The following is a 26191-nucleotide window of genomic DNA, read 5'->3' on the forward strand; positions in this document are numbered from 1 at the left end:
TCAAAAACTATATATAACTGGGATGCAGAAAACATTCCTAAAAGGATGTCATTACCATGCAAAATAGTCTTCTCATCTGCTGGCTTCTCGTCCTCATGTTTGCCTTTCTTCTGTCTCTTTGCTGTAATTTCATCAAGCTCTTTTTGTTGCTCCTAGGAAAATATAAACATTTTCTTTGACAAAAAAGATAATTTGATATTCCTCATAGAACATCTTAAAAACCATACTCATTTTATTCTTTAGATTTGAATTACGCTTGACAAACGTATTAACTACCTACCTCCGACGGTTTAGCCACATCTTTTTCATCAACATATTTTGCCCATGGTCCTAGAAATCCATCAATACAAGATGGATCGCTTCCTTTCAGTTTCCTCCGCTTTTCAGTTTTCTTCTGTCCAGATTCAAACACTGTTAAACCTGAAAGAAAGGAACACAATGAATAATATTGTACTTTTTAAACATCGAAAACATTGTAAATTAACTTCATCCAAGATGCAAAACATAGTTTAAATAAGGGCTGATGTGCACTTTGTCGATCTAGGGTTAGCAACATCACCTACAGAGGTAGTATTTTTGTATAGCCCTAGACAAGCCCTAAAAAAACAGACTGCCAAACATCACAGAGGAGTAGATGAAACATGCAGGGGAAAATGGCAGCAGGCTGAGCAGCAAGGTGCTTGGGTTGCGCTTTCCAATAGAATCAATGCAGAAGGTGGATCCTTCTTCAGAGCTCAATAATTCGAAAATCGTGGGAAAGGTTAATGCAATACCAATTTAATTCAAAGCTAAAAAAACACATTTACTGACTGAATAAACTATCAGGATGCGTCCACAAGGAAGCAATTCCCAAAGTGCATCCCAAAACGGTTGCAGACATCATTCTGAGAAGACTTCAATAGATGATTAGAGCACACTTATTCCGACAATCAAGGTAGAAGTTCACTTCTTTGAAGTTGTTGGCAAAATTCAACTAAAACATTACAGTCTACATAACAGAAATGGAAAAACCAATGATGTGCATGAGTCCAAGATTGTGAAGAAGGAAGAGGTGATAACTTTCCCTCTCAAAAGATCCATGGGTTCACCAACAAGCACTTCCGAGTTAAGATTAAAAAAGCATTTGCAATGCAATAGGTCTCGCATATACGCACGTTTGAGCTATTAACATAGCAAATACCAATGCCTTTTATTTTTGTTTTTAAAACTTAAATAAAAGGCAGTGTCATTTACAATGCCAATAGCTTAAACTTGCGTAAATGTGAGACCTATTGCATTAGAAATGCTTGTCATTATTACCTGCACTGGATGGGACTGTAAACAGTAACCTTATTGACGCGTGCTGCTTGCAGAGTGCCGGCTGTATTCTGAGGTTCGTGTCTGCTCTGTTAGTTTCTCTCATTGACCCTTCCAAAACACTCACTCGCAGCTACAAAACCTACACAAAATATACTATCATATTTAGGCCCATTTCCATCCATTTGGAGCATTTATACAAACAAAGGTTTTAAGTAGCTTGAAAGACAGAAGCATCTCCTGTGTAAAAAAAACAAAAGAAGAGCACAGGTCACATGACACGTGATGTTGAATGATACACAGTACACTCCTATATAATTGCATAATCTATTTCTTTCCACACACTCTCGCAATTACACCATCGGGGCTAATTGAATAAAAAGGTGTGGATGCTCGATTCAGCCCCTACTGTACTAGATGTTCGATGTGATAACACGATGTTATGTTATGTCTGAGGCATGATGTTTTCAATAATTTGTGCTCGAACCAGTAATTCTGTCTGGCAGTTTCTTACGAAGATGGTAACCCCTACATCTCCAAGAAGGAGGTGAAAGGTTGGATAGCAGCACATTCTTTCCTATAAGAAGTGTTTTGGAGGGGGAGGGGGTGGCGCCGGTGCTTTAAAAAGTGTAAGCTATACTACCTTCCATAGGTGAAAGCATTACGAGTTTAATGCACAAAAACAATTATGTTAGTGTAACAGTGAATAACGGACGGGTGTTTGGGGGAAAACGTGAATAACATGGACTCGAACATAAAATACCCCCGTTTCCTGCTACCCTTGCCTGTCGGTCACCCCACCTGAACCTGTGCTCTCTGTGCTGACACAGGCTGTCAGAGAGCCCCGTCCGCGCAGGCCAGAATTCTTTTATGATATAGCAACAGTGGAAAACAGCTCTGGTTTTCTGCTTTCACGGCGTCACAGCAACGAATGAATACCCAGGGTTAGAATCTGGTTATTAACGCTACAGGGAAGCCATACATCACAAAACCACCAAACCACAGCACACAAAGTGGGGTGACAAAGACCTGTGTCCGACTTGTGAATAGATAGATGTTTGGTTAAAGCTATTTTTAGAACAAGTAGAACACGGCATAATCTTCTCACCTCTGAGAACTACCTGGGCTAAGCAGAAATATCGTAATTTGTCACTTCTTGAGTTATGTAACTCCGAGAAGTGCCTCGCCACGGGGTAGGAGGTATCTTTGTTTGTAATTGTCCGTGTGTGCTCCAATACTCGTTTTTTAGCCGGATGGATGGTACTACCGATGTATTGGAGACCACACGGGCATACCAAACAATATAACACAAAACTGGAGTTACAATTCAACAGCTTGTCGATATAGTGCTTAGCCTTTTTGCCAGGAACTGTATACTCTTTCACCTTGGAACTGTTTCTACAGGCCTTACAACTTGTACATGGGAAGAAACCTGCAACTGAGGTTTTGTTTATTGCAGGCTCTTCCAAAAAATGGCTATGGACCAGAAAGTCTTTAAGAGGCGCATTCTTCTTATAGGTAATGTTTAACAGTTGTCATTAATGGGCGCAAGCCAATGAATGCAACTTTTTTATTAAAAGCCCGAAATAGCGGTTAGTCACTGACACAGACGAAGGCCAGAAGACTGAAATGCGTTTGTCAGTGCTTCTCTGAAATCGAGTGGCATGAAATATTTCTACTTTCCATTGGAAATCCGCAACATTCTATTGGGAATAACTGGGATGGAAAAAAACTCCCATACAATGTGCTCCTTTGGCCTATATGGGGTATTGTCTTCTGGCAGGAATGTCCTTCTCCCCTCCCCCTCCTCCTCCTCCTCCTCCTCCTCTTCTTCTTCTTCTTCTTCTTGACCACCAATGTGATGTTGTGGTGGTCATCTTGGTGGTGGTGGTGGTGGTGGTGGTGGTGGTGGTGGTGGTGGTGGTGCAGATGCTCCAGCTGCTGCTGTAGCCATTTTAAAGTACAAAAGATTAGTCACAGATCTCCAAACAGGTCTTCCTCAGTCAAAGGACAAAGTCAGAATAAGGAAAAAAGGTGGGGGCTTTCATCATTTACCTTTTACCAAATGCCGTCTAGGATTACCTCACGACCCAAAGCATCACTGCCTCTTCTTGCAGACAACCCCTAATCTAGGACACTTAAAATCCGGCATGGTAAACTGCCGCTCCCTAGTAAAACATTCCATCGATATTGACCACACTTTGGAAGAGGATAAATGGGACCTGCTGTTTCTTACCGAGACGTGGTTAGGAGATGACACTAATCCTGCGTTACATTTTGCCATCCCTATGGGCTATAGCATATTGTGTGCCAATAGACAGGGTTCCTACCCTGGAGGCGGAGTTGCTATCATTTATAGATCCCATTGGACAATTTCCTCTTTCCCCCACAATCAACTGGAACGTATTGAAGCACTCCCTTTCTGTATTAAAATAGCACCTAATTTTACCTTCTCAGGGCTTCTTGTATACCGTCCCCCTAATTCAAAAACTTCTTACCTTCCTGCATTCCTCGACTTTCTTTTACAAGCCACATCACGATACGCTAATTTTACCCTCCTTGGGGATCTCAATCTCCATGTTGACAATACCTTGGATCCTATTTCCCTTAATTTTCTGTCCACTCTGGCAGACGGAGGGCTAAACCAACTTATCAATTGCCCTACAAATAAAGCGGGCCATACTTTGGATCTGATCTGTACCAACCTAGATGGTCTGTCCACTGATAATCCCGTCCCGGTTGTCTGGTCGGACCACCATCTCGTTCCTTTTTCGTTTTCTTGGCATCGTCAAGACCGTCGTATCTGCCCAGCCAAACTTCAGGGCAGAAACTGGAGCAAGATCTCCCCTGACAGCCTGGCTGATTGCCTCGAACCTTTCAACATCTCAGATACGAGTCCTGATTTAGATACCCGTCTGACCAACTTTAATAGTCGGATCTCCTCTGCAATTGACCTACTTGCCCCAATTAGGCCCATTAAAACCTTCCGCTCCGCCCCATCGGCCCCCTGGTATTCTAATGACCTTAGGAACCTTAAATCAGAATGCAAACACCTGGAGAGGCGGTGGAGAACAAACTATTCACCTGCTCATAAATCTCTCTACAAGTCTGCCTTAAAAAAATGACAGAAAAAAAAATTATTGAACATAAAATAACTTTTTTAGAGGACAAAATTAACCGCTCTCACGGTTCAGCCAGGGAAATATTTGACACGGTCAGATCTTTCACCGACCCCTTGGCTTTAAAACGCCCTCCTGTGGTATCGCAGATGCTCTGCGACAGCCTCTCGGATTTTTTCGAGAACAAAAGAGCCACTATTTACGATTCCTTTCCTAAAAACCCTAATGTAAATAAAAGTATCATCGACCCCGCTAATATAGGATCTGGGGGCATGTTCCTTCACTTTATGGAGATTCCTTTTGAACAATCTCTCGCAGAACTTCTTAAAAGCAAATCTGGCTCCCCTATTGACCCCTGGCCTGCGAAGCAATATAAATCGCTGGCACCAATTCTCAATCAAACCTTGAACGGGATCTGGAATGACTCGTTACAGACGGGAGTATTTCCCGACTCCTGGAAGCACGCGCTACTAGTTCCCATAATCAAGAAGGCCAATGCCGACCCGAGTGTACCATCCAACTACAGGCCAATCTCTCTATTACCAGCCCCCGCTAAAGTGCTCGAAAGACTTGCCCAGCAACAACTGGCAGGTTTTTTGGAAACATCAGGTGCTTAGCATGATTCCCAGCATGGCTTTAGGCCAGGATATAGCACTGAGTCAGCACTAATTGAGATGGCAGATGCAGTACGGTGGAGGATGGATGAGGGTTCAAGAGCGGTGTTGGTGCTGCTGGATTTATCAGCAGCATTCGACACCGTCTCCACCCCCTCCTCCTAGATCTCCTCCATTCCAAGGGTATCCAGGGCATGGCCTTGAAATGGATTGCTTCTTTTTTGTCCAACCGGACGCAGGCAGTGTTCACCCCCCCGTTCACTTCTGACAGCCGGCCTCTCCGGTGGGGAGTCCCCCAGGGCTCCTCGCTGAGTCCCCTGTTATTTAATGTTTACTTTTCTCCTCTTTTTGATATCATCGCCCAAACAGGAATAAAGGCCACTTCCTATGCCGATGATATTCAATTATTGTTTTCATTTAATAGTATTACCCCAACAACTTTTGATCCCCTAAAAAACTGTCTTCGTACAATCGCTCACTGGATGGACAATAATTTCCTGAGGCTAAACGCAGGGAAAACGGAGGTACTTTTCTTTCACCAACCATCTCCTATTGACCCTAACATCTGGTGACCTCTTGATTTGAGTGCCCCTCCTCACCCCAAAGACTCAGTGAAAAATTTGGGGGTAAGATGGGACTCTAACCTCACACTACACCATCAAGTCCACACAGTCTCCGCGGCATGCTTTGCCAAGATCAGAATGGTGAGAAAGTGGATTAACTTCTTGCCCAGTAATACCAGGAACATTGTGGTCCAGGCGTTGATTACCTCGCACCTGGACTACGCCAATGGCTTGTATACTGGTCTGTCTGCAGGTCTTTGTCATCGCCTCCAGACAGTCCAGAATGCTGCAGTCCGACTGGTTGGAGGCATACCCCTACGTGAACACATCTCGCCCCATCGACGTAGTCTTCACTGGCTACCGATACAAAAAAGGGCGGAATTCAAGGCACTGGTATTGGCACACCGTGCACTGCGAGGCAAAGGTCCTGCATATCTTTCCACCTGTCTGGTCCCTTACAACAACTTCCGGACTCTCCGCTCCTCATCAAAAAACTTACTTGCCATTCCTAGATTTAGGAAAACTCGTTCTGGCGGAAGAACTTTCCAAGTGTTCAACTCGGCCCTCTGGAATAAGTTACCAGATTCCATCCGGTTGATTCAGGAAGAACTACCTTTCCGGAAAGCCTTAAAAACTCATTTGTTCTGCTAACCTCTCTCTTTTATATAACATCTAGCTACCATATGATCATACAGGAGCGCCGGGACACCCCAGCTGTGCGCTATATCAAGATACACTAAATAAATAAATAAATAAATCACTTGGAAAAAAAAAACTGTCTTGGACCAATGAAAAGTGTTATTTTTAGGTCACATGACCCGGACTTTCATCATTTGGAAACCAAAACTGTTCTGCACCAATGAAAAGTGTTATTTTCAGGTCACATGACCAGACGCGCTTACGCTACGCGCCCCGGGGCGCGCCCGGCGGCGCTTACGTTGCGCGATTGTATGCGCTCGGGTGCGCTTACGCAGTGCGTCATATGACGCATCACGCAGCTACGCGATACGTCACAATGTTGTTTTCGTTCACGGCAATAGCGCTAACGGGACGCTCACCGGTACGCGCCCCGGTGCGCGCCGTAACACTGCGCTTACCGGTGAGCGCATCGGTACGCGCCCCGGGGCAAAAAATAAATAAATAAATAAATAAAATAAACAAACAAAATACTATTACATAATTATACAATATAAAATTCGTTATAAAAAATATTACTTTTCATACCTATAGAGATTTGCTATTAAAAAACCTTTGAAATTCACGCCAGTTATAGTTAGGAATTAGCATTTAAAAAACCTATTAAATTCACTGAAAAAAACATAGGTTTCACACCAGTTATAGTTAGCTGGAAATTTTACTCGCATAAAACCATTAAATTTCCCACGTTATAGTTAGTTGGACTCACTATAACTTACGCGTGTAATGCACTGCTGATGACGTCACATATTACATCACTCATGACATGGTCAGCGACATCACTCATGACAAATTCCTGATGATGAATTACCCTCAGTCGACTTAATAAAATTGAGGGCATCACTTCTGCCTGGATTTCTATGTGTATTCAGAAAGTCGTGGGTCATGCTCTTAAGGGTGTGTCTTTCTCAGCTAAGGAGCGGAAACTGGGTTCCCTCAAAACCATTAGAAGCACCTCTCAGTCTTTTTCAGGTCACTCAAGATTCAGCAGACCCTTGTGGTTCTTGATGGTACCAAAAGGTGTAACTCTTAATCTCTTCACAAAATATTAATTAATCAGCAGTTTCCAAGATGCAGTATTCTGCCCTTTGGAAATTGATTTGGGATGTAAATTGTATCTAGACCAGAGCCTGGACTATTTAAAAAGGTCAAAAATGCACCACACGAAAATTGCACAGAATCAATAATGCCTGGTCGGTAATTCATCTGAAAACAGATTTAATCAGAATTACAAATAAGCAGTGGACCAACAAAATAAAATGTCTGATAAGCTACTTTAAGGGCAATACTGTATTACCCATTGTTTCATGTAATCAATCAACTAACGATTTGTAGAGCGCTTCTTATCACTTAGGAGGGTATCCAGGCGCTGTAAGCATTTATTCAAAAGTATTGCAATTACATTTATGCAATAGTCTTAAATGTAACAATATTATGTATAATGTACAAGAATGCTCATGCCATTTACCTTGATTCTTTTCCGCATCTTCAACAGAACCAATATATTTATTATCAGTTTGCTGAATGTCTATTGAGGGATCCAAAGCGTAACCTAAAATAAACGAGAAAATCAGCACAGAAAGTACAGAAAATGCCATACTACCTTTATCTTACACAACATTCCAGCCTAGACTAGATCCACATGACAACTAATGATTCTTTATACTCCGATTAGAAATTCAGCAAACAAAATAAAAAATTAATATTTCACTCTACAGACGGGCTAAACAGCAATGTGTGAAGTCATGTGTGCGCAACAGTCCATTTTCTGACACATGTCTTTCCATTCAGTAATGGTTGCTAGAATTAGGACTATAGGCTACAATATGGCCAAATGATTATTAAAAAGAGAAGCGATCAGTGTCCCTTTGTTTTATTATTTTTTAGTTAAAGGATAAAAACAAACATCAAAACAAAGAGGGAAATTTTGTTTTGAATTGGGAATTGGAAGGCATAAATACTTATTCATTTGAACCTCTACAGAAAAACAAAGTCATAAGTGCAGCTAAAGAGCAAAATACAGAGTAATATTTACCATTAGCTCTTACCATAGGTTGAAAAAGTTCTTCTTTGCTGTTCAAACATGAAGTCATTGATATGAGTCGGTTCTGCAAATCCAGAGAGCATATTTCTAGGGGCAGACATCTGCTGAGTTGTGAAGGGATTAACTGGTCCAAACTGATGAGAGAGAACAATTAAGCAACAAAGACAATTAAATAATTTGCACAACAGAGTACATATACTAAGAACTTGAAATGCTTCCATATTACCAGAACATAATACATTCTTTAGCTGTAAGTAAGCAAAATGATCAGGGTGTACGTCGACTAGCTGATATCATTACCTAAGCTGCCTGGTAAAATACACAAGTGAGAAGGCATTGCCCAGCCATCCTTCTAGCAGAGTACTATATAAAATGATCTAAATTATGAAGCACACCCGTTCTGTGGTGCAGCAAACAAAAAAAAACAAAAAAAAAGAGGATGTAATGGTATGCTGTGCAATAATGAACTACACACTGCCTGCAATTTAATAACAAAACCACCAACATATCAAACCGAGAAGGATTCCTAATGCGCAGCAAATAAATCAATGTGTTGCAACATGTCAAAGCTGCCTAGTTCTATATCTGGTGCAAGTACAGCGCAGGTCATTTGCATTCTTGGGAATTAGAAGTACCAGAATGTATGGAAAAACCTGGGACTGGGAATACTGCTCAAATATACCATTAGTCAACAAGGGAACACTGGAGGGCAAAGGAATAAAGAAGCAGTAGTTGGATACAGCAGGATAAAGGATGAGGCGCCGAGTCCCTCGGCACAACGCTCAAGGCTAGGTGGTCACCTACCAGGTTGGTGTTCTGCTGCAAGATCTTGTTTTAATATTCTACAAAAATATCAACTCCAGATTATCATTACCACTATACTGTCAACATTTATTATTCTTAACAGCACAACTACGTACCTTGACAATATATATTACTTACAGGCAAGCAGATGTGGAGCTAAGAATAGTACATCTATACTTACCGATATACATTGATCTTGATGGTACCTCCAGTGGTGCTCTATTTCGTTGCAGGACGGTATTGAAATACTGAATGTTGTGGTATTTAAAGGTGTTATACACAGAACTAAAACATTTGCACACAAAAAAAGCTCAGAGAAAACAATTGTGTACTCCTCTTCCAGAAGTCTACTGTGCTAGTGTGACTGGTTAACAAGTACCTAGAAGCTGAAATTTTACAGATAAAATAAAACATACCAGTGGACCCCAAAGAAATAACAGGCCCACAAAACTCCTAGAAATATGGAGAAATTACAATAGACAGGGAGATACCTTCCCGGTTCCGGTCATAAGGCAGGAGATCAAACAAGCAAGGGCAATGCCAATAGACCTGGCTTATAACAAAGTGCCTGAATGTTTTTATCCATGCAGTAATACTAAATCCATTCTAGTTTGATTAATGACTTCGGCTGTCCATTTATTTACTTTTGAGACCAGTAACTGCTGGAAGGTCGCTCCCCCCCCCCTCCAATTTACACATGGGTCATTGAACTTATACCGGATACCCCAGTGAACAGAACCTCATCGCTCTGTGCTAGACTCCTTAGTGCTTGCAGGCAGGCTCCCTCCACTCTGGAACTGTGCCTCCAGCCTCGTGTACCCTTACTGAGTACATGTGCGACATTTGAATAGGGACACTAGCTTTATTTCCTCTCATTTAGCCATTTTTCTTTTTTAGGTCTCAGACTACGAAGGCTGCGCTTGCGCAGTCTCACTCCGAGACTTTATGTCTACAGTATGGGGGCTTGAACCCGCCCCTCTTCTCCATTGGCTGGCTTCCTAAACGGAGGCCAGCCATTGGAGGAGAGGGGCATCATTCCGTTGAAGACGGGATTCGGGGGGGGGGGGGGGGGGGGGGGAGTTACTTTCTTTCTGTTTTCTTTCTCTCCTCTTCCAATTGGCTGGAATTTACCTTCCAGCCAATGGGAAGAGGAGAGAACGGAAACCACGCCCCGAATCTGAAAATGTCGTCGCTTTGCTGAAGCCATTTCAGCTTTACCGCCACCGGAGAAGCAAAGGAGAACGTCTGAGTCCTCCCCATCTAGCCCGTGAGAACGTTTTTTCTTTTAAACTGTGGCTATTTCGTTTATGCTCCACTACGATTTCAAACCTTGCTTTCTATTTTCCCGCGCACTGCACGTTAAAATATAACACGGAAGTGAGGATACTTTGAAACTCGTCTTAGTGTTCTAGTTTTTACTTTTTTCCTTATCCTTTGGTGGGAAGGACCTCCGGGAGTAAGGTCGAACTTACTCCGGTAGTGAGGATACTTTCTAACTTGCTCTAGTGTCCCAGTTTCCATTCTTTTCTACATCCTGTTGTTGGGAAGGACCACCGGATGTAAGCTTTGTTCTTACTCCGAAAGGGCAGTCTAGCTGCCTACATTTTCTGCTAATTGGCAGCTGCATTTAAACCTACAATGGAAGTATCTCTATCTCGCTTCTATCGTATTGGCTTAAGGACGTCGCCATCGGACACGGCATTGGGTTTCTACGTGCGGCAAATGCTGCTTGAAGTAAGTTCATACGCTGCCAAGAGTTATCGTTGTTTCGCTACTAATTAGCAGGACCTCGTGTGTGTGGGCCCCCCTAGAATGTCCAGCACGCCGTGCCTGACTCCAGTAGATTTATGTGACATTATTTAATTTTTATTGTGCTTGCTCTCCTGCCCTCTCGTTGTTGTGCTGGCTCTCCCTTGTTGTTGTGCTTGCTCTCCCTCGTTGTTGTGCTTGCTTTCCGGCCCCCTCGTCGTTGTGCTTGCTCTCCCTCGCTGTTGTGCTTGCTCTCCCTCCCCCTCGTTGTTGTGCTTACTCTCCCTCGTTGTTGTGCTTGCTCTCCTGCCCCCTCTCCTTGTGCTTGCTCTCCTGCCCCCTCTCCTTGTGCTTGCTCTCCTGCCCCCTCTCCTTGTGCTTGCTCTCCTGCCCCCTCTCCTTGTGCTTGCTCTTCTGCCCCCTCGTCGTTGTGCTTGCTCTCCCTCGTTGTTGTGCTTGCTCTCCTGCCCCCTCGTTGTTGTGCTTGCTCTCCTGCCCCCTCGTTGTTGTGCTTGCTCTCCTGCTCCCTCGTTGTGCTTGCTCTCCTGCCCCCTCGTTGTTGTGCTTGCTCTCCTGCCCCCTCGTTGTTGTGCTTGCTCTCCTGCCCCCTCGTTGTTGTGCTTGCTCTCCTGCCCCCTCATTGTTGTGCTTGCTCTCCTGCCCCCTCGTTGTTGTGCTTCTCTCCCTCGTTGTGCTTGCTCTACCTCGTTGTTGTGCTTGCTCTCCCTCGTTGTTGTGTTTGCTCCCCTTCGTTGTTGTGCTTGCTCTCCGGCCCCCTCGTTGTTGTGCTTGCTCTCCGGCCCCCTCGTTGTTGTGCTTGCTCTCCGGCCCCCTCATTGTTGTGCTTGCTCTCCTGCCCCCCTCGTTGTTGTGCTTGCTCTCCTGCCCCCCTCGTTGTTGTGCTTGCTCTCCTGCCCCCCTCGTTGTTGTGCTTGCTCTCCTGCCCCCTCGTTGTTGTGCTTGCTTTCCTGCCCCCTGTTCCCTCGTTGTGAGCGTTTTTTCCGGCCTCTGTTCCCTCGTTGTGAGCGCTTTTTCCGGCCTCTGTTCCCTCGTTGTGAGCGTTTTTTCTGGCCTCTGTTCCCTGTGTGTGGGTGGCTCTGTGTGTGGGTGGCTCTGTGTGTGGGTGGCTCTGTGTGTGGGTGGCTCTGTGTGTGGGTGGCTCTGTGTGAATGACTGTGTGGGAGGCTATGTGAATGACTGTGTGGGTGGCTCTGTATGTGTGTGTGGGTGGCTTTGTGTGTGTGCAAATGCAATAGGTCTCGCATTTGCGAGCGATTAAGCTATTGGCATTGTAAATGACAATGCCATTTATTTATGTTTTAAAAACAAAAACAAATAAAAATAATGTAATGAGCAATGCCAATAGCTCCAACTTTAACAATGCTGAGACCATTGCATTGTAAATGCTTGTTTTTGTATCCTTAACTAGAGGGTTGATTAGACCGAGCCTGATCCATTGTTAGTTTAACTAATTTATTGTATGCTTATTTTTGTGTATACACTTGAGGGTGCAGAGCCTTGTTTTTATTTCCTTTTCTTAATTATTTTAATCATTTTCAGTTGGCAGTTTCTGTTTTTTCTCCACTTCTATTCTGCACAGCCTGCCTAATTTGGGGCCGGCAGGCCAGTGGTGTCACTCCTCCTGGGACAGAGTGCTGGCTGCCATAAAACGGCATTTTAAATTCCTTTTAAATGAAAAAAATCCATATGAAAAAATTCAGATTTTTTAGGGACAAAAATCGTACAATAATACAGCACTGCACAGTGCAGATCACACCGACGGCGGTCATCTCCAACTGGGCTGGAGAGCCAGCGATAGCGAGAAGCCAGAAGTGATCAAAACTGTACAAAATGCGATCACAGCTGGGAGTGAGGCATGGAGCACGCCACCGTTGCTCTGCCACCTGCTTACTGCAATATGCACCGCCAACGAGCACACTCCGTATACTACAGCCAGCATCTTAGAAATAAGAAATACACAGAGCATCAGTCTGTGTTGCACCTGCCTCGATGCTGCTTGACACTGAACATGGCATGCTACTGATATTAAGAGAGTAGTTTCACAGCTCGATGCACTGAAGGAAATAAAAAAGTAGCACAACCGTTTGTTTTCTGCGAGAGTAGGCATTTAACAATGCACCTTCATTCAATCCACACAAATATTTATAAAGTTTTATATAGCGCGAACAAGATCCCAAGGGATATCAGAGCGCTTTACAATAGGATGGGAAGAAGGACATGAATGCAAAATCGACATCAAGTAGGAGTAAAAAAAAACAGGAATGATCGCAGATTAAGGGACAGTTGCACAAAAAGAAAAGAGCAATATAGGAAAATGCCAAGAAAAAGATTTAAACAAAAAAGTGAAGTCACATTCATGGCTTTTAAAATTATTCGCAGAAGGCAACTGAAATGTGTGTGTCAACCTGCGACCGATGTTGCTCCCCTCTCATTACTTCTTCATGATAACTTTTCTAACAGGCATCCCCCTCCCACGAAATCTCCATTGTGCCCTGGAGTGCGCCAATCTCTGTAGGAGATGCAAGACCCACATCTCTATAGGATTCCCATGTGTGCCCTGGTGCCCGCACGCAGTTCCAGTATCCAATGTCACCAGTGCACTAGCCCTTTTATTTTATTTATTTGCAAAGTTTTATATAGCACTAGACCCGGAGGTATCAGAGCGCTTTACATGAGGATCAGCAAGTTACAGGATACATAGTTATATCAGTTGAATCAGCGAGTTACAGGTTGCATAGTTACAACCGTTTGAAGTTAAGAATCACAGAGGGAGGGGGAGTGAAGGAGACACGAACGGGGAGAAGAGGAAAACAATGTCAGATGATCGGCTGTGTATGTAACGGCCAAGGGGCCAGACTCCTCTATAGCTGCATAGGACAGCTCCACTGGGCATCGGCCAATGTTGCTCGGTCTCCGCGGTAGGTACAAACAGATTTTGTATACGCCCAGGGGACGTTGTCATTGTTCCATCGAAGTGGGAGAGAAGGAAACACATAACGGGGAGATGAGGAAAAACAATGTCAGATGACCGGCTGGGTAGGTGACTGCCAAGGAGCCAGACTCCTCTATAGCTGCATAGGATAGCTCCACAGGGCATCCGCCAAGGTTGCTCAGGCTCCGTGGTAGGTACAAACAGTTTTGTAATTTACATCAGTTGAATCAGCGAGTTACGGGTTACATAGTTACATCAGTTTGAATCAAAGGATCACAAGAGGGAGGGGGAGGGAAGGAGACACAAACAGGGAGACGAGGAAAAGAATGTCAGAAGACCAGCTGTGTAGGTGACTGCCAAATAGGTGCTGGAGAATAGTTACATGAGTTGCAAAAGCATAGCATAAACATAGGGTGGAGGGGGTAAGAAATACAACGGGGAGATGAGGAAAAACAGTGTCTGAAGTCCGGCTTGGTAGGTGACGGCCGAGGGGTGAACCCAAGCCAAACTTTGGCATAGGGCAGCTCCACCGGTCATCGGCCAAAGGTTGCTCGGGCACCGCAGTACATACAGAAGGTTCTAGATTCTGCCTAGGGGGGCATTGTTAAAAAGTTTCATCATGGGCACCGGTCGCGGCGCGGCTCTTGCCTGAACTTGATAGGTGGCGTCTGAAGTGCCATTCTCGGAGCCGGTGGAGTCTCGCAGTCAGAGATGACCTGATGGGGGTTATGCTGCTTTCTCCTGGACATCTTCCACCCGTGGGAGTCGGTTCTCGTCACACCCAGGGTGCCCCTCGGATGCAGTGGGAGCTACCTGAGCGTCAGATTGCGTTCAGTGTGCTCCGCACCTATCCCCCCACCCTGCTTCAGCACCCTCCTGTCAGAGTTCGCTCAAGGCTATATGGCTGAAAAGGGATGGGGATTAACAATAAGCATCTAGCAGTAGTGCCTGTAAAGGAAGACCCCTGGAGGTAATAATGTTACACGGCGGCCATCTTCAGGTCAGAGAGTGGGTATGTGCTCCCTCCCACGGTACCAGCTCTAACACTCACCAGACAACAGAGGAGACGGAGTCCATGAAATAGGTGTTCCATTTTGTAACAAGCATTTGCAATGCAATAGGTCTCGCAGTTGTGAGAGTTTGAGCTATTGGCATTGTAAATGGCAATGCCTTTTATTTACGTGTTGGTCTTTAAAACATAAATGAAAGGCATTGTCATTTACAATGTCAATAGCTTAAACTCTCGCAAATGCGAGACCTATTGCATTGCAAATGCTTGTTTGTGGTTAGTTACCAGAGAATTTAGCATCTCTGCTCCATCTCGCTCTTCGTCTTGAGTTCCAAAAGAGTGCAGTGGGCACTTTAAAACACTTTCAACAAAATGTTTAGACTGCAATGCAAAGATCTCTCTCAAAACATTTAATATATCTTTCGGCAATAACAAAAAATGCTTTTCCTAAACTACAAACACTTTATGCAAATTTTGTCCATTGTTTGAGGAGTAGTGCTATTTAAACTACCACAAACATACAGACATGCATACCCACACCACGTGTGCATCACTCTTGCACACAGAGTAATCACCTCAGTTAATCCCTTTAACACCCGCTGTCCCACCTATAAACACCCTTTCACAACTTGCACATGTACAGACCACACTCTGCTACTGTATCGTCCTGTCTCCTCCACACACTTGCACTCAATCCCCTTACTTGATCCTCCACATTAAACATGCCAACCCTCGCTCCCAAACCTACAACTATGCAATGTAAGCTCGAGGACGAGGTACACGGCGAAGGCTGCTTCTGTGCAAGTCCCAGGACCTAGTGCGCGTGGCCGAGGAAGAACCAATACTTACGTTAATAGAGGAGGGGGCTCTTCTCAATTGCTCCTGTGTTGGGGAAGCGGCGCCGGCCCACCGCCTGGTTGTGGGCGGGAAGAGGTGGGTCCGCTCCGACTGCCTTGCGGAAGCTTTGCCTGTTGTCCTCCGGTCTCCCGAGACGTGAGGGAGACCGGAGATGCCGTGCACAAGAGGGAACCCCCGCTGGAGAAGGGGGGGGGGGGGGGGGGGGGTGGTGTGTGTGTGTGTATATATATATATATATATATATATATATATATCAGCTCGCTGTTCGAAGAACACACCACACTTTCGGGGATTGCGGTACAGATGCTTTATTGTGCAGCAGCACGCTGATTCGCTCAAGGTACGGGAGGGAACCTCTGATGGTCCAGAGGCCAAAGTTCATCCCTTGTTCAATCCGACGCGTTTCAAAGGTCCTGCCTTCTTCCTCAGGGAAAGATGAACTGTTAGTGGCTGATGCAAGTCTCTTTTCTTGAATAGATGACACGCCCGATATCGGGCAGGGCGAATGCCGCAATGTCTTATGGTACTTGTATGCCATCCCAATAAACAGCATATTGCGTCCCTCGTCTTTGAGCCTCTGCTGCTGTCATAAAACACCTGTTGAGCACCCCCTCGCCAACCATGCGGCATCCCGGTATTGAAGTGAGGAGCGGTCTATACCGTGTTCTCATCAATCTGCATGCTTGCCCTTTCGTGGCTCCTTTCCCGGGTTGTCATCATGGCGGTGCTAAGCGCATGCAGGGTCACTGCTGGGCTCCATTTCCATCAAGGGCGCTCCTGCACTCCTCAGGGCGGGTGCGGTAAAAACGGTGATGGGTCCGTTTCATAGATTGCAGCTCGCTGTTCGAAGAACACACCACACTCTCTATATATAGTGGGACAGGTGGCGGGAGTAACAACTGACAAGCAAGAAAAGAGCAAACTGGTAACTGTGTGTAGCTTAAGGGTTCTCACAAAATCAACTGCATCACTACGACGATCAGTGTAGAATCCTTTGCCCTACCGCAATTGAAAAGTAAGCAACATAAACTAATCCTACAATGGTCTAAAAGTTCCCTCTACACAAAAGAGATATTTTGAATATGGGAACCCCACTGCTCGTCTCGAAATCCCCCATGTTATTCACCATATTAAAAGCATTAAATGCCTATAAACTACCTAAACTGCCAAAATTTAAATTTTACACAAACTGTAAATCCTTCTTAATCTTTAGATTATTTCAACTTCTTCACATCAATACTGCCCTCATCCTTCAACCTCTAAGTGAAACAAGCAGCTTCATTATTTCGGGCAAAATCAATCCTGCAATAGAAAGTAATTAACTAGCAACATAGTAAAACCTCTCAACTCCACCAACTATTACTTGGATCTCCTACTTGCTAGCACCATCTAGATTAACCTCGGCCACTTCGAAAAATGATGGTACTCTCTCTAATCAATAGCTTACTTTCCCATGGCATCTTCCTTGACTTTTCACCTCAGTTTTAGCACAGACACTAAAACCCTAAAATTATTGGGTAACGTGCACTTCGTACTCGACGATGGGGACGCCTGCCTACTTGTTCTCTTTAACTGCTCAACGGCATTTGATAGAAGTGATTGCTGTACTCTAAAACAAATACGGGTGAACTACACGGTTGCCGGGGCGTGGCTACGCAGGCGAACGGAATGGCCGCCTGACTGTAGAGCTCCGCCGGGCGAGAGAGGAACGGGGCCGTTGGCAAGAGATCCGGCGCTGCGCTGGGGTCGACTTATGCCTGCCAATGATCCCTGCCGCCATCTGATGCAGCCTGCCTAGTCTGGAGGGCGGGGGACGGCGAGAACGGGCGGAACATCTGAGGGGTGCTGAGGCCGGCGGTGCCTCGTGGGCCGTTCCTTCGCAGCACCGGAGCGCCTGGTGAGTTTCCCTGATTGCCTCTTCGTTGTCCCCCTCGGCCTAGGGGCCGCTGTTGTGCTCTCCCGGGTCCGCTGCTCGGCCCCGGTGGTGTCCGTTGGTAGAGGCGTGGCCCCTCGGTGCGCGACCGGCACTTGCGGCCTGGTCCGGCCTTGGGAGCCGGGGCCTCGATTTTCGGGGACTGCCCGGAAGGTGCGGCGGCTGGCGGGGAGCGCTGGCGGCGGGCTCCGGGGTTGGGGGGTGATTGGCGAGGGGTGTGGCCGGCGGGCTCCTAGGCGCTCTGCGGACGGCTACACTTTGCTGCATTCGGTGGGGGCCTGTCACCTTTGCCCCCACCGCTACCGTGCACCCCAGACCCGCGCCTGTCCCCCTGCAGGCCCAGGCCTTCCACACTCTCCTGCTCTCCTGCTGATGAGATTGGCCATGTGTATCGGACACCTGTGCAACGTTACGAGGCCGGCGCTGGCTGCATGACCTGCGCGACATCGCCCATCTGTGCTGCTGCTGCCACGAGGACCTGACTACCTGGTCCCCACACTACGCACTCATTGGCTACCTGTCTCGGCGGGACCCTGGACCTGCCGGCTGCTGCCGAGAGACCACCACGGCCGTCTGCTGGCCCTACTTCTTGCGCAGGGCCTCTGACACATTGCTCCAGCCGGATTAATTTCCTGACGACCTGTGTGAGTCTGCCTTGGTGACCCTGAGGCCCCGGCGGCGCGACTTGGCCCTGGGAAACGGCGGGTACCCCTGATTCTCTAGTCCTGTCTTGACCGCCTTGTTGTCGGGGTGCCCTGTCGCTGTGCTCGCCTATCTGGCTGCTGTGGTTGTTATAGGGTCCTGTGCCACTGGTGATTTGCCCGCCATTACTTCCAACATGGTGAAGAAGGATGTTACCCAGAAGAGACTTACCTTCAGTTCGGCGCCCCTCCGTGCGGCATCGGTTTCGCCGGTAACTGAGGCGGACACCGGTGCCCAGGCGGCGGCAAAGGACACCGCGGGTATGGTCGCTGAGATGATGGGTGAGATGCGTGCTGGATTCAAGGCCTTGGACTCTCGCTTTGATGCCCTTGACAAGAAAATGGCGGACATGGGCGCGACGATCCAACTGCACGATAGGCGCCTGGACCTGGCGGAATCCAGAGTTTCTGACATCGAGGACGGAGCTGCGTCGACGCTGAAAAGGTTGGAACGTGTGGAGAAGATCCTTAAAGACGTCGCAATTAAGAACGAAGATTTAGAGGCGCGCAGTAGGCGCAATAATATCCGAATAATTGGTGTGGCGGAGACGACAGCTACCGGACGCTTTGACACTTTTGTGGAACACCTCCTAATCGAACTTTTTGGCCGAGACACGTTTACAGCTGGCTTCGTAGTGGAGCACGCACACAGGTCACTGGGGCCCCGGCCTAATCCGGGCCTGCCTCCCCGACCCATTATAGCCAGGCTCATGAACTTCAGAGACAGAGACGCGGCGCTGAAGGCCGCCAGGGAGGCGGGCGAAGTTAGGTGGCAAGGTGACATGCTTTCTTTCTACCCGGACTTCACGATCATGGTCCAAGATGCGTGCCGTAAGTACACTGGTGTCAAGGCTGCTTTGCGCAAACTGGGGTTACGTTATGGAATGCTGTACCCTGCCAGGCTCAGAGTTGACGTGGATGGCAGGTTTCGCATTTTTGACTCCCCTGCGGAGGCACAGGAATTTTGCCGATCCTACAAAAACAGAGGGTCGCCTCAAAAATCAGATGATGCACAACGATCTCCGCCACACACTGACTCGCAGGCTAGTGCTGACCTGTTTAATGAAACCGGACAGGGTTGACTCATCTCCACCCCATTTTTTCCTGGACAGGCTGTTTACCTCAGTGTTATGCATCTGACCATGCAGTTCATTATGTTGTTTTTTTCTTTTTTTCTTTAGCAGCGCTTTTCATAATTGCTGAGAATTGAACGTTGCCCCGATTGTGGTTCTCGCATGGCGGAGCGTCGCCTACCCCCATGGCGCGAGCCGTACTGTACTTTTCTCTTACGTTGTCTTTATTTTACAGGTACATTATTGGACTACTGTTATTGTCTGTTGCTTTAGGTTATCTCCGTAAGGGTGGGAATAGCCTCCTAGGGCTTGAGGAGTGGCTGGGTGGTGGGTGGTTGGGATGGGTTTGTTTACGCTTTGGTTCTGTTGTTTGTGCGCACGCACTGTTTTTCTCATTGGATGATGCCTGTGTTGCGGGAGGGGGCGGCGGTTCTGCACACTCATGTTTTATCATGTTTCCATCGCGTTTGAATGGCTAAGGTAGGACAGCGGTCTGGTCCTTCCAGACTTACTTCCATGTCCTGGAATGTCCGGGGTTTAAATGACACGAGGAAAAGACGGCAAGTTCTAAACTACGCAGCGAGACATGGGGTGGATGTCTTATTCCTACAGGAGACACACCTAGTGGACGCTGACTCTTCCTCCTTTGCAAAAAGCTGGGGTACGCACAGGTTTTTTTCTAGCTATAGCAGATATGCCAGGGGGGTGGCGATCTTAATACATAGACGCGTCCCTTTTGTGCTCTCGGACAGTGTCTCTGATGTAGATGGCAGGTATGTTGTAGTTACGGGGGTGCTTCTGGGCTTCAAGGTCACCTTTGTTGGAATATATGGCCCCAATTCGGACTCCCCTGCTTTCTTCCAGGGTCTCCAGGATGTTCTGCTGCGTTTAGACACTGATATGATGATAATGGGAGGTGACTTTAACCTGCTGCTGAACCCTACCAGAGACAGTACCTCCTCTTCCCCGGATTGCAAGCCCCGTTCCCGCGCTGTACTAGCGGATATGTGCGCCCACTACCCACTGATTGACATTGAGGCCCGTTTGCACTCCAATACGCCCACCTACACCCACCACTCGGGGTATCACAACACTAGTACCAGAATAGACTACTGGCTCCTTTCCCCAGGGGTGGCCGGTTGGGTGAGAGACCACTTGACGCTCCCACGCACGCTGTCCGATCACTCTCCCATAGTGCTGACCCTACTGATCCCCAGGTTGGGAGGGTATGAGAGGCAATGGCGCTTTCCTGGCAAGGCGTTATCTGATCCGGTCTTCAAAGAAGACATTCGTACTGCCATAGAGGAGTATTTTGAGTTCAACGAGGGCTCGGTGGACACGTGGGCTACACTGTGGGAGGGATTCAAGGCCACTATTAGAGGGGTTTGCATTAACAAACATGTAGGGGCTTTGCGCGACATCCGTGCCTCCCTGACCCGTATTGAGACGGAGCTTACCGCACTGGACGCGGACACGCTCACTAACGCAGACGGTGGGGTGGAGGCGAGACGACTAGGACTCCTGCAAGAGTTCAGAGACACTGCAGACAGGGAACTGACATATCTCTGCACACAACACTCAGCTAGGCAATATGGTGAAGGTGATAGGCCTGGCAAGCTCTTGGCCCACTTGCTCCGTCCCCCCCGCCAGGCTTCATACATCTCTGACATGGTGGATGATCTGGGTGTTCGTCATCAGACCACCCCTGCCATTTGTGATGCCTTCCTATCCTACTACAAGGGATTGTACACCTCGAGCCACGGCTGACTGTCGCGACCCTGGCCCCTATATTAACGAAATCTCTATGGTGTTCCTAGAGAAAGATATGCAGGAATTTCTGGCGATGCCTATCGAACCGGACTGCGTTGTGGAAGCCATTGATGCTTTAAAGGGCTCCTCGGCGCCGGGTCTGGATGGCTTTTCGGCCGACTTTTATAAAGAGTACAAGGAAGAACTGGTACCTCGCCTGATCGAAGTGTATGCGACGGCGCTTGAGTCAGGGATTCTGCCACCCACGTTGCGGGAGGCAGTTATCATTTTACTTCCCAAACCGGGTCGGGACCCCACTAGGTGCGGATCCTACAGGCCCCTTTCCCTACTGAATCTTGACTATAAGATTTTGGCGAAAGTCCTTGCCACTCGACTGTCTTTACTTATGGAATCTATCATTTCGCCAGCCCAGTCCGGATTCGTCCCCCATAGATCTACCTCCTTTAATCTGCGGACGCTGTTTTCTGTTCTTCACAGGATCGACCCGGATACACCGGCAGCTGCGGTGTTTTTGGACGCCGAGAAGGCATTTGGCTCCTTAGAATGGTCGTTTTTTTTGTCCGTCATGCACCGGATGGGCATGCCGTCCTTGTTTGTCTCCACGGTCGAGCTGCTTTATACTGCCCCCAGAGCAAGACTGCGACTTAATGGCACGCTTTCTTATAGCTTCCCTCTCTCCCGGGGAACCAGACAGGGATGCCCCCTGTCCCCCCTATTGTATATTCTGGCCATGGACCCGTTGGTACGGCACTTTCAGGAGCGCCACTTGCACCGCGGGCTCCAGTTCCGGACGGGTCCGTTACTCGTCTCCCTCTACGCAGATGATACCATTCTCTATGTTAGGTCTCCGGAGACCAACCTGTCGCCCTTGCTGCTTGAGGTGGAACGCTTTGGGAAGTACTCCGGTCTTCGTATTAATTGGCACAAATCTGACATCTTTCCGCTCACCCCCTCCACTGCCCGCTGGGACTGCCCGTTCCCGCTTGAGTGGAATACTGACTCGGTGAAGTATCTGGGTATCCACATACATCTGGACACGGTATCCATGATTCGTCTCAATTATGGACAGGCGTTAGACTTTCTAGAGGATAATCTCGCGCGTTGGATTCGCCTCCCTCTCTCGATGGCCGGCCGTATCGCCATAATTAAAATGATTATACTTCCCCGTTTTTTGTACTTATTTAACAACATACCGATCCCGCTCACTCAGGTCTTTTTCACCCAACTACGCTCTCTGTTGTTGCGTTTAGTGTGGGGGGATAAGAATCCTCGAGTTTCTTGGCGCATCCTGACACTGCCTTATGAACGGGGTGGCTTTGGAGTGCCCGACTTTTATATTTATTACCTAGTCGCGCAATGCGCCTATGCACACCCTTGGTTCCATCCAGACGCTCGGATCCCATATTTGAGACCTGAGGCGGACTTGGTACTACCACTTACCCTCAACTCGATATTGCCCAAAGGCATACCCAGAGACCCACTTGACATACAAACTGTGTCCACTACATCGTGGGCCTGGATGCAGTTGCGTAGACTGCTCCAGTTGGACGTGCGGTACTCCCCGGCGCTTCCATTGCCGAGCCCACACTGGCTCCCCATCACCGCGGAGGCAGTGGTCTGCAGAACGTTGTCCAAATACCAGCTCGCCACAATAGGGGATCTGTTCCCGGACGGCCATGTTTTTTCGGTGTCCGAGGATCCGCGATTTGCGGACCGGACGTTTATGGACTCCTTTGTCCTGACTAGGGTGAGGTCCATGCTTAGAGCACAGTTTCCCTCGTTCCCACTGCCGCCAGATGACATGGCAGCACTGACTTTTCTACTCCAGTCACAAACAGGAGCCCACATGGTCTCCAGGTTGTATGGACTCTGTGTGGCGGCACTTCCTGCTTCGGATGCGAAAGTTCGTGCGGCATGGGAACTTGATCTGGGTGGCCCCATCACGGACGCCCAATGGGATGCCTGTTGCCGCTCCACTAAAGAGGTATCTGTCAACAGTAGGCATAAGCTAATACATTTAAAATTTTTGAGGCGACTATACTTCACACCGGCGCTGGCCCACAGAATTGACCCGACCAGACCTCATCACTGCCCTAAATGCAAAGCTCCGCATGCCGATTTTGCACATCTCACATGGACCTGTCCGAAACTACACACCTACTGGCTACAGGTGCACCACATCTTGGGCGACATTTTGGAATGTGAATTGCAACACAAGCCGGAAATTGCACTGCTTGGCTATGTCGCTGAGTTCCCCCGGGCCACGCGTAAGCTTGCTGCCATAGGTTTCTTGCTGGCGAAGAGGGAAAATGCTTTACTTTGGGGGTCCAGACGAATCCCTGATTCCAAGTCTTGGATGCGCAGCCTTGCCCAATGCAATACCAATAGTGTAGAATACTCCACGCAGATCCCAACGGCTTCACGCCCTATCGACATCTGGGGCCCATATCGACAGTATCTTAGCAAGATTACACGGGATGCACACTCCCTAGCTGCTAGCTCTATTGTCCCAGAAGGGGTGGGCTAGGTGGTTTTGGTTACCCTAGCGTGCGCTACCTATTGCGTTCCACAGTGCTTGGCGTGTACACACTCTCGGAAAAGGGTATGCGTGCACAGCTGGTTTTGGATTGTATGCTGGTAGGGGCCGAGATGTTTCCCTCCTCTGTTTCCTTGCATCCCTTGCCCCGGCTGAAATAGTTGCTTCACCCTAATCTTACATTTGTCGTTTTACCCACCCTCGTCTGCCTACGCCTATACTAATGCCATCTTCCTTGTCAATTGATGTGTTGCTTGCCGCTCTCTCTATCACGAAGGCTCATTCATTTTCGTTCTGTTTGAAAAAGGTTATATCTCTTTGTGTCATCATTCCGCGCATGCAATTTTCCCTCAGATATGGAAAAAGTGAAAATGAGACTTTAGAATGTGTTACACTGCTTGTAAATGTCATTGGTCTAGTCCTCCATTTGCTTCCTTTGTATAATGACCGCTAACGTTTTCCTTGTAAACAGTTTACTGTGTAATTGTATGCCTACACGGACCAATCGGATGCTAATAAAGAGATTAAAAAAAAACAAAAAAAAAAACTACACGGTTGCCTGCAGCAAAGTTTCATGTTGGCTCACCCACTTTCCGAGCATTCACTTTCTTAAGCCATGGCAGATATCATGTGACAAAACAAATAGTTTCTTACCTGTCAGTGTAGTTTTGCAGCTTGAAGATCTTTCTGGATTCACTATGCTGTGCATATTCCGCAATCTGGTGGTTGGGTCCGGAATCGTAGTCTTTTTTCTCTTTTTCTTTTGTAGCCCAGGTGGGCGTCGACATCCCACCATTTGGTGTACCTTCGGTGACGTCGGCGTGCTTCCGGCGGAAGCTACCACCCTTGGGCGCCATCTTCGGATTCTTTTTTCTGTCTCTTTTTCTTGTCTTTGTAGTGAATCCATGGATATGTCTGTTAGTCGTTTTTTCAACGTTATTCTTTCCACGTATCGTTCCAACTTGCTTTCTTTTCTATGTGTTTCCACCCTCTTCTCCAGACTCATCTTTCTGGCGGAGGCGGGTGGGTTCGCTAGTGAATCCAGAAAGATCTTCAAGCTGCAAAACTACACCGACAGGTAAGAAACTATTCGTTTTGCAGCGTGAATCTTTCTGGATTCACTATGCTGTGCATAGATTTTGTAGCGGTTTTCGTTACTTTTGTGGCGGTTGGGTGGAAGATGAGCGTTGATTGTTAAAAATATGTTGAAGCTCTTTTTGTCCTACTTGTGCTTCTTTGTTCATCTGTACATCCACGCAGTAGTGCTTAGTGGACGTGTGCACTGAAGCCCATGTTGCCGCCAGGCATATGTCCTGAATTGGTGTGTTGGCCAGAAAGGCAATTGTTGCTCCTTTCTTCCTGGTGGAGTGGGCCTGTGCCCCTCCTGTTAGCTCCTGGCCAGCTTGTTTGTGGCAGAACTGAATTGTCTGTGCAATCCATCGAGCTATGGTGTTTTTAGTCACTGGCTTGCCCATGTAACTGTTTGCGAAGGACACGAAGAACTGTTTTGTCTTCCTGTGTTCCTTCGTTCTTTCAATGTAGTGCATCACAGCCCTTCTTGCGTCTAGGGTGTGGAGTGACCTCTCGGCGCTTGTAGTGGGGTTTTGGAAGAAGCTAGGGATCTGAATACTCTGATTCATGTGGAACCTTGACACCACCTTTGGCATGAAGTGTGGGTCAGTTCTCATCACGACCCTGTCACTGTGTATCTGGATGTAGGGTTCCTGCAGTGTGAGTGCCTGCAGTTCGCTCACCCTTCGTAGTGAGGTGATTGCCATCAGAAAGGCCGTCTTCATTGTTAACATTTGCAGTGATGCTTTGTGGATGGTTTCGAAAGGTGCTTTCATGAGCTCCGTCAGTACCACATTTAAGTTCCAGGCCGGTGGCGGCATTCTCTTTGGCGGCGCTATTCTTTTAGCTCCTTCCAGGAATCTTTTCACGACCTGGGATGTGAAGAAGCTTTTCCCTGTTTCTCCTCTTGTGTATGCCACAATCGCTGCCAGGTGCACTCTCAGCGAGGATGAGCTTAGCTTAGCCTTAATTAGGTGCGTGAGGTACCTTAGCACCGTGGATTCCTTGGTCAGTCTCCTTTGGAGCTGTTTCTTGCAACACCATTGAGTGAATCTTTTCCATTTTTCCCCATAGCACTTGCGTGTGCTGGGCCTTCTTGCCTCTCGCAGTACCCGCAGGGTGCTCCGTGGTAGTTTTAGGTGTGCGAATTCTAAGTCCTCAGGAGCCAGGCTGAGAGGTTGAGGCTCTCTGGCTCTGGGTGTAGAATTGCTCCGTTTTCCATGGAGAGTAGGTCTCTTCTTTTTGAGAACTTGTGCGGGGGCCCCTGCGCCATCTCCATTATCTGAGAATACCACGTCTGTCTGGCCCATTGTGGTGCCACAAGGATGAGCGTCATGTTGCTCTTCATGCATTTGTTGAGAACCCTGGGGATCAGTGGTATCGGGGGAAATACGTAGGCAAA

General features: G+C 47.4%; 1 protein-coding gene across 1 annotated transcript in view; it reads right to left on the bottom strand.

Annotated features, from left to right (window-relative positions):
• Positions 1–26191, bottom strand: part of CDC40 (cell division cycle 40) — a 405957-nt gene that overhangs the window by 264249 nt on the left and 115517 nt on the right. The window contains exons 3-6 of the mRNA XM_078649170.1: positions 8337–8466; positions 7757–7840; positions 281–420; positions 56–152 (exon numbers count right to left, since the gene is read on the bottom strand). Coding sequence (XP_078505296.1) covers positions 56–152; positions 281–420; positions 7757–7840; positions 8337–8466 — 451 coding nt within the window. The remainder of the gene's footprint in view (positions 1–55; positions 153–280; positions 421–7756; positions 7841–8336; positions 8467–26191) is intronic.

The sequence above is a fragment of the Lissotriton helveticus genome, chromosome 6, assembly GCF_964261635.1.
Source record: "Lissotriton helveticus chromosome 6, aLisHel1.1, whole genome shotgun sequence".
Classification (NCBI taxonomy): domain Eukaryota; kingdom Metazoa; phylum Chordata; class Amphibia; order Caudata; family Salamandridae; genus Lissotriton; species Lissotriton helveticus.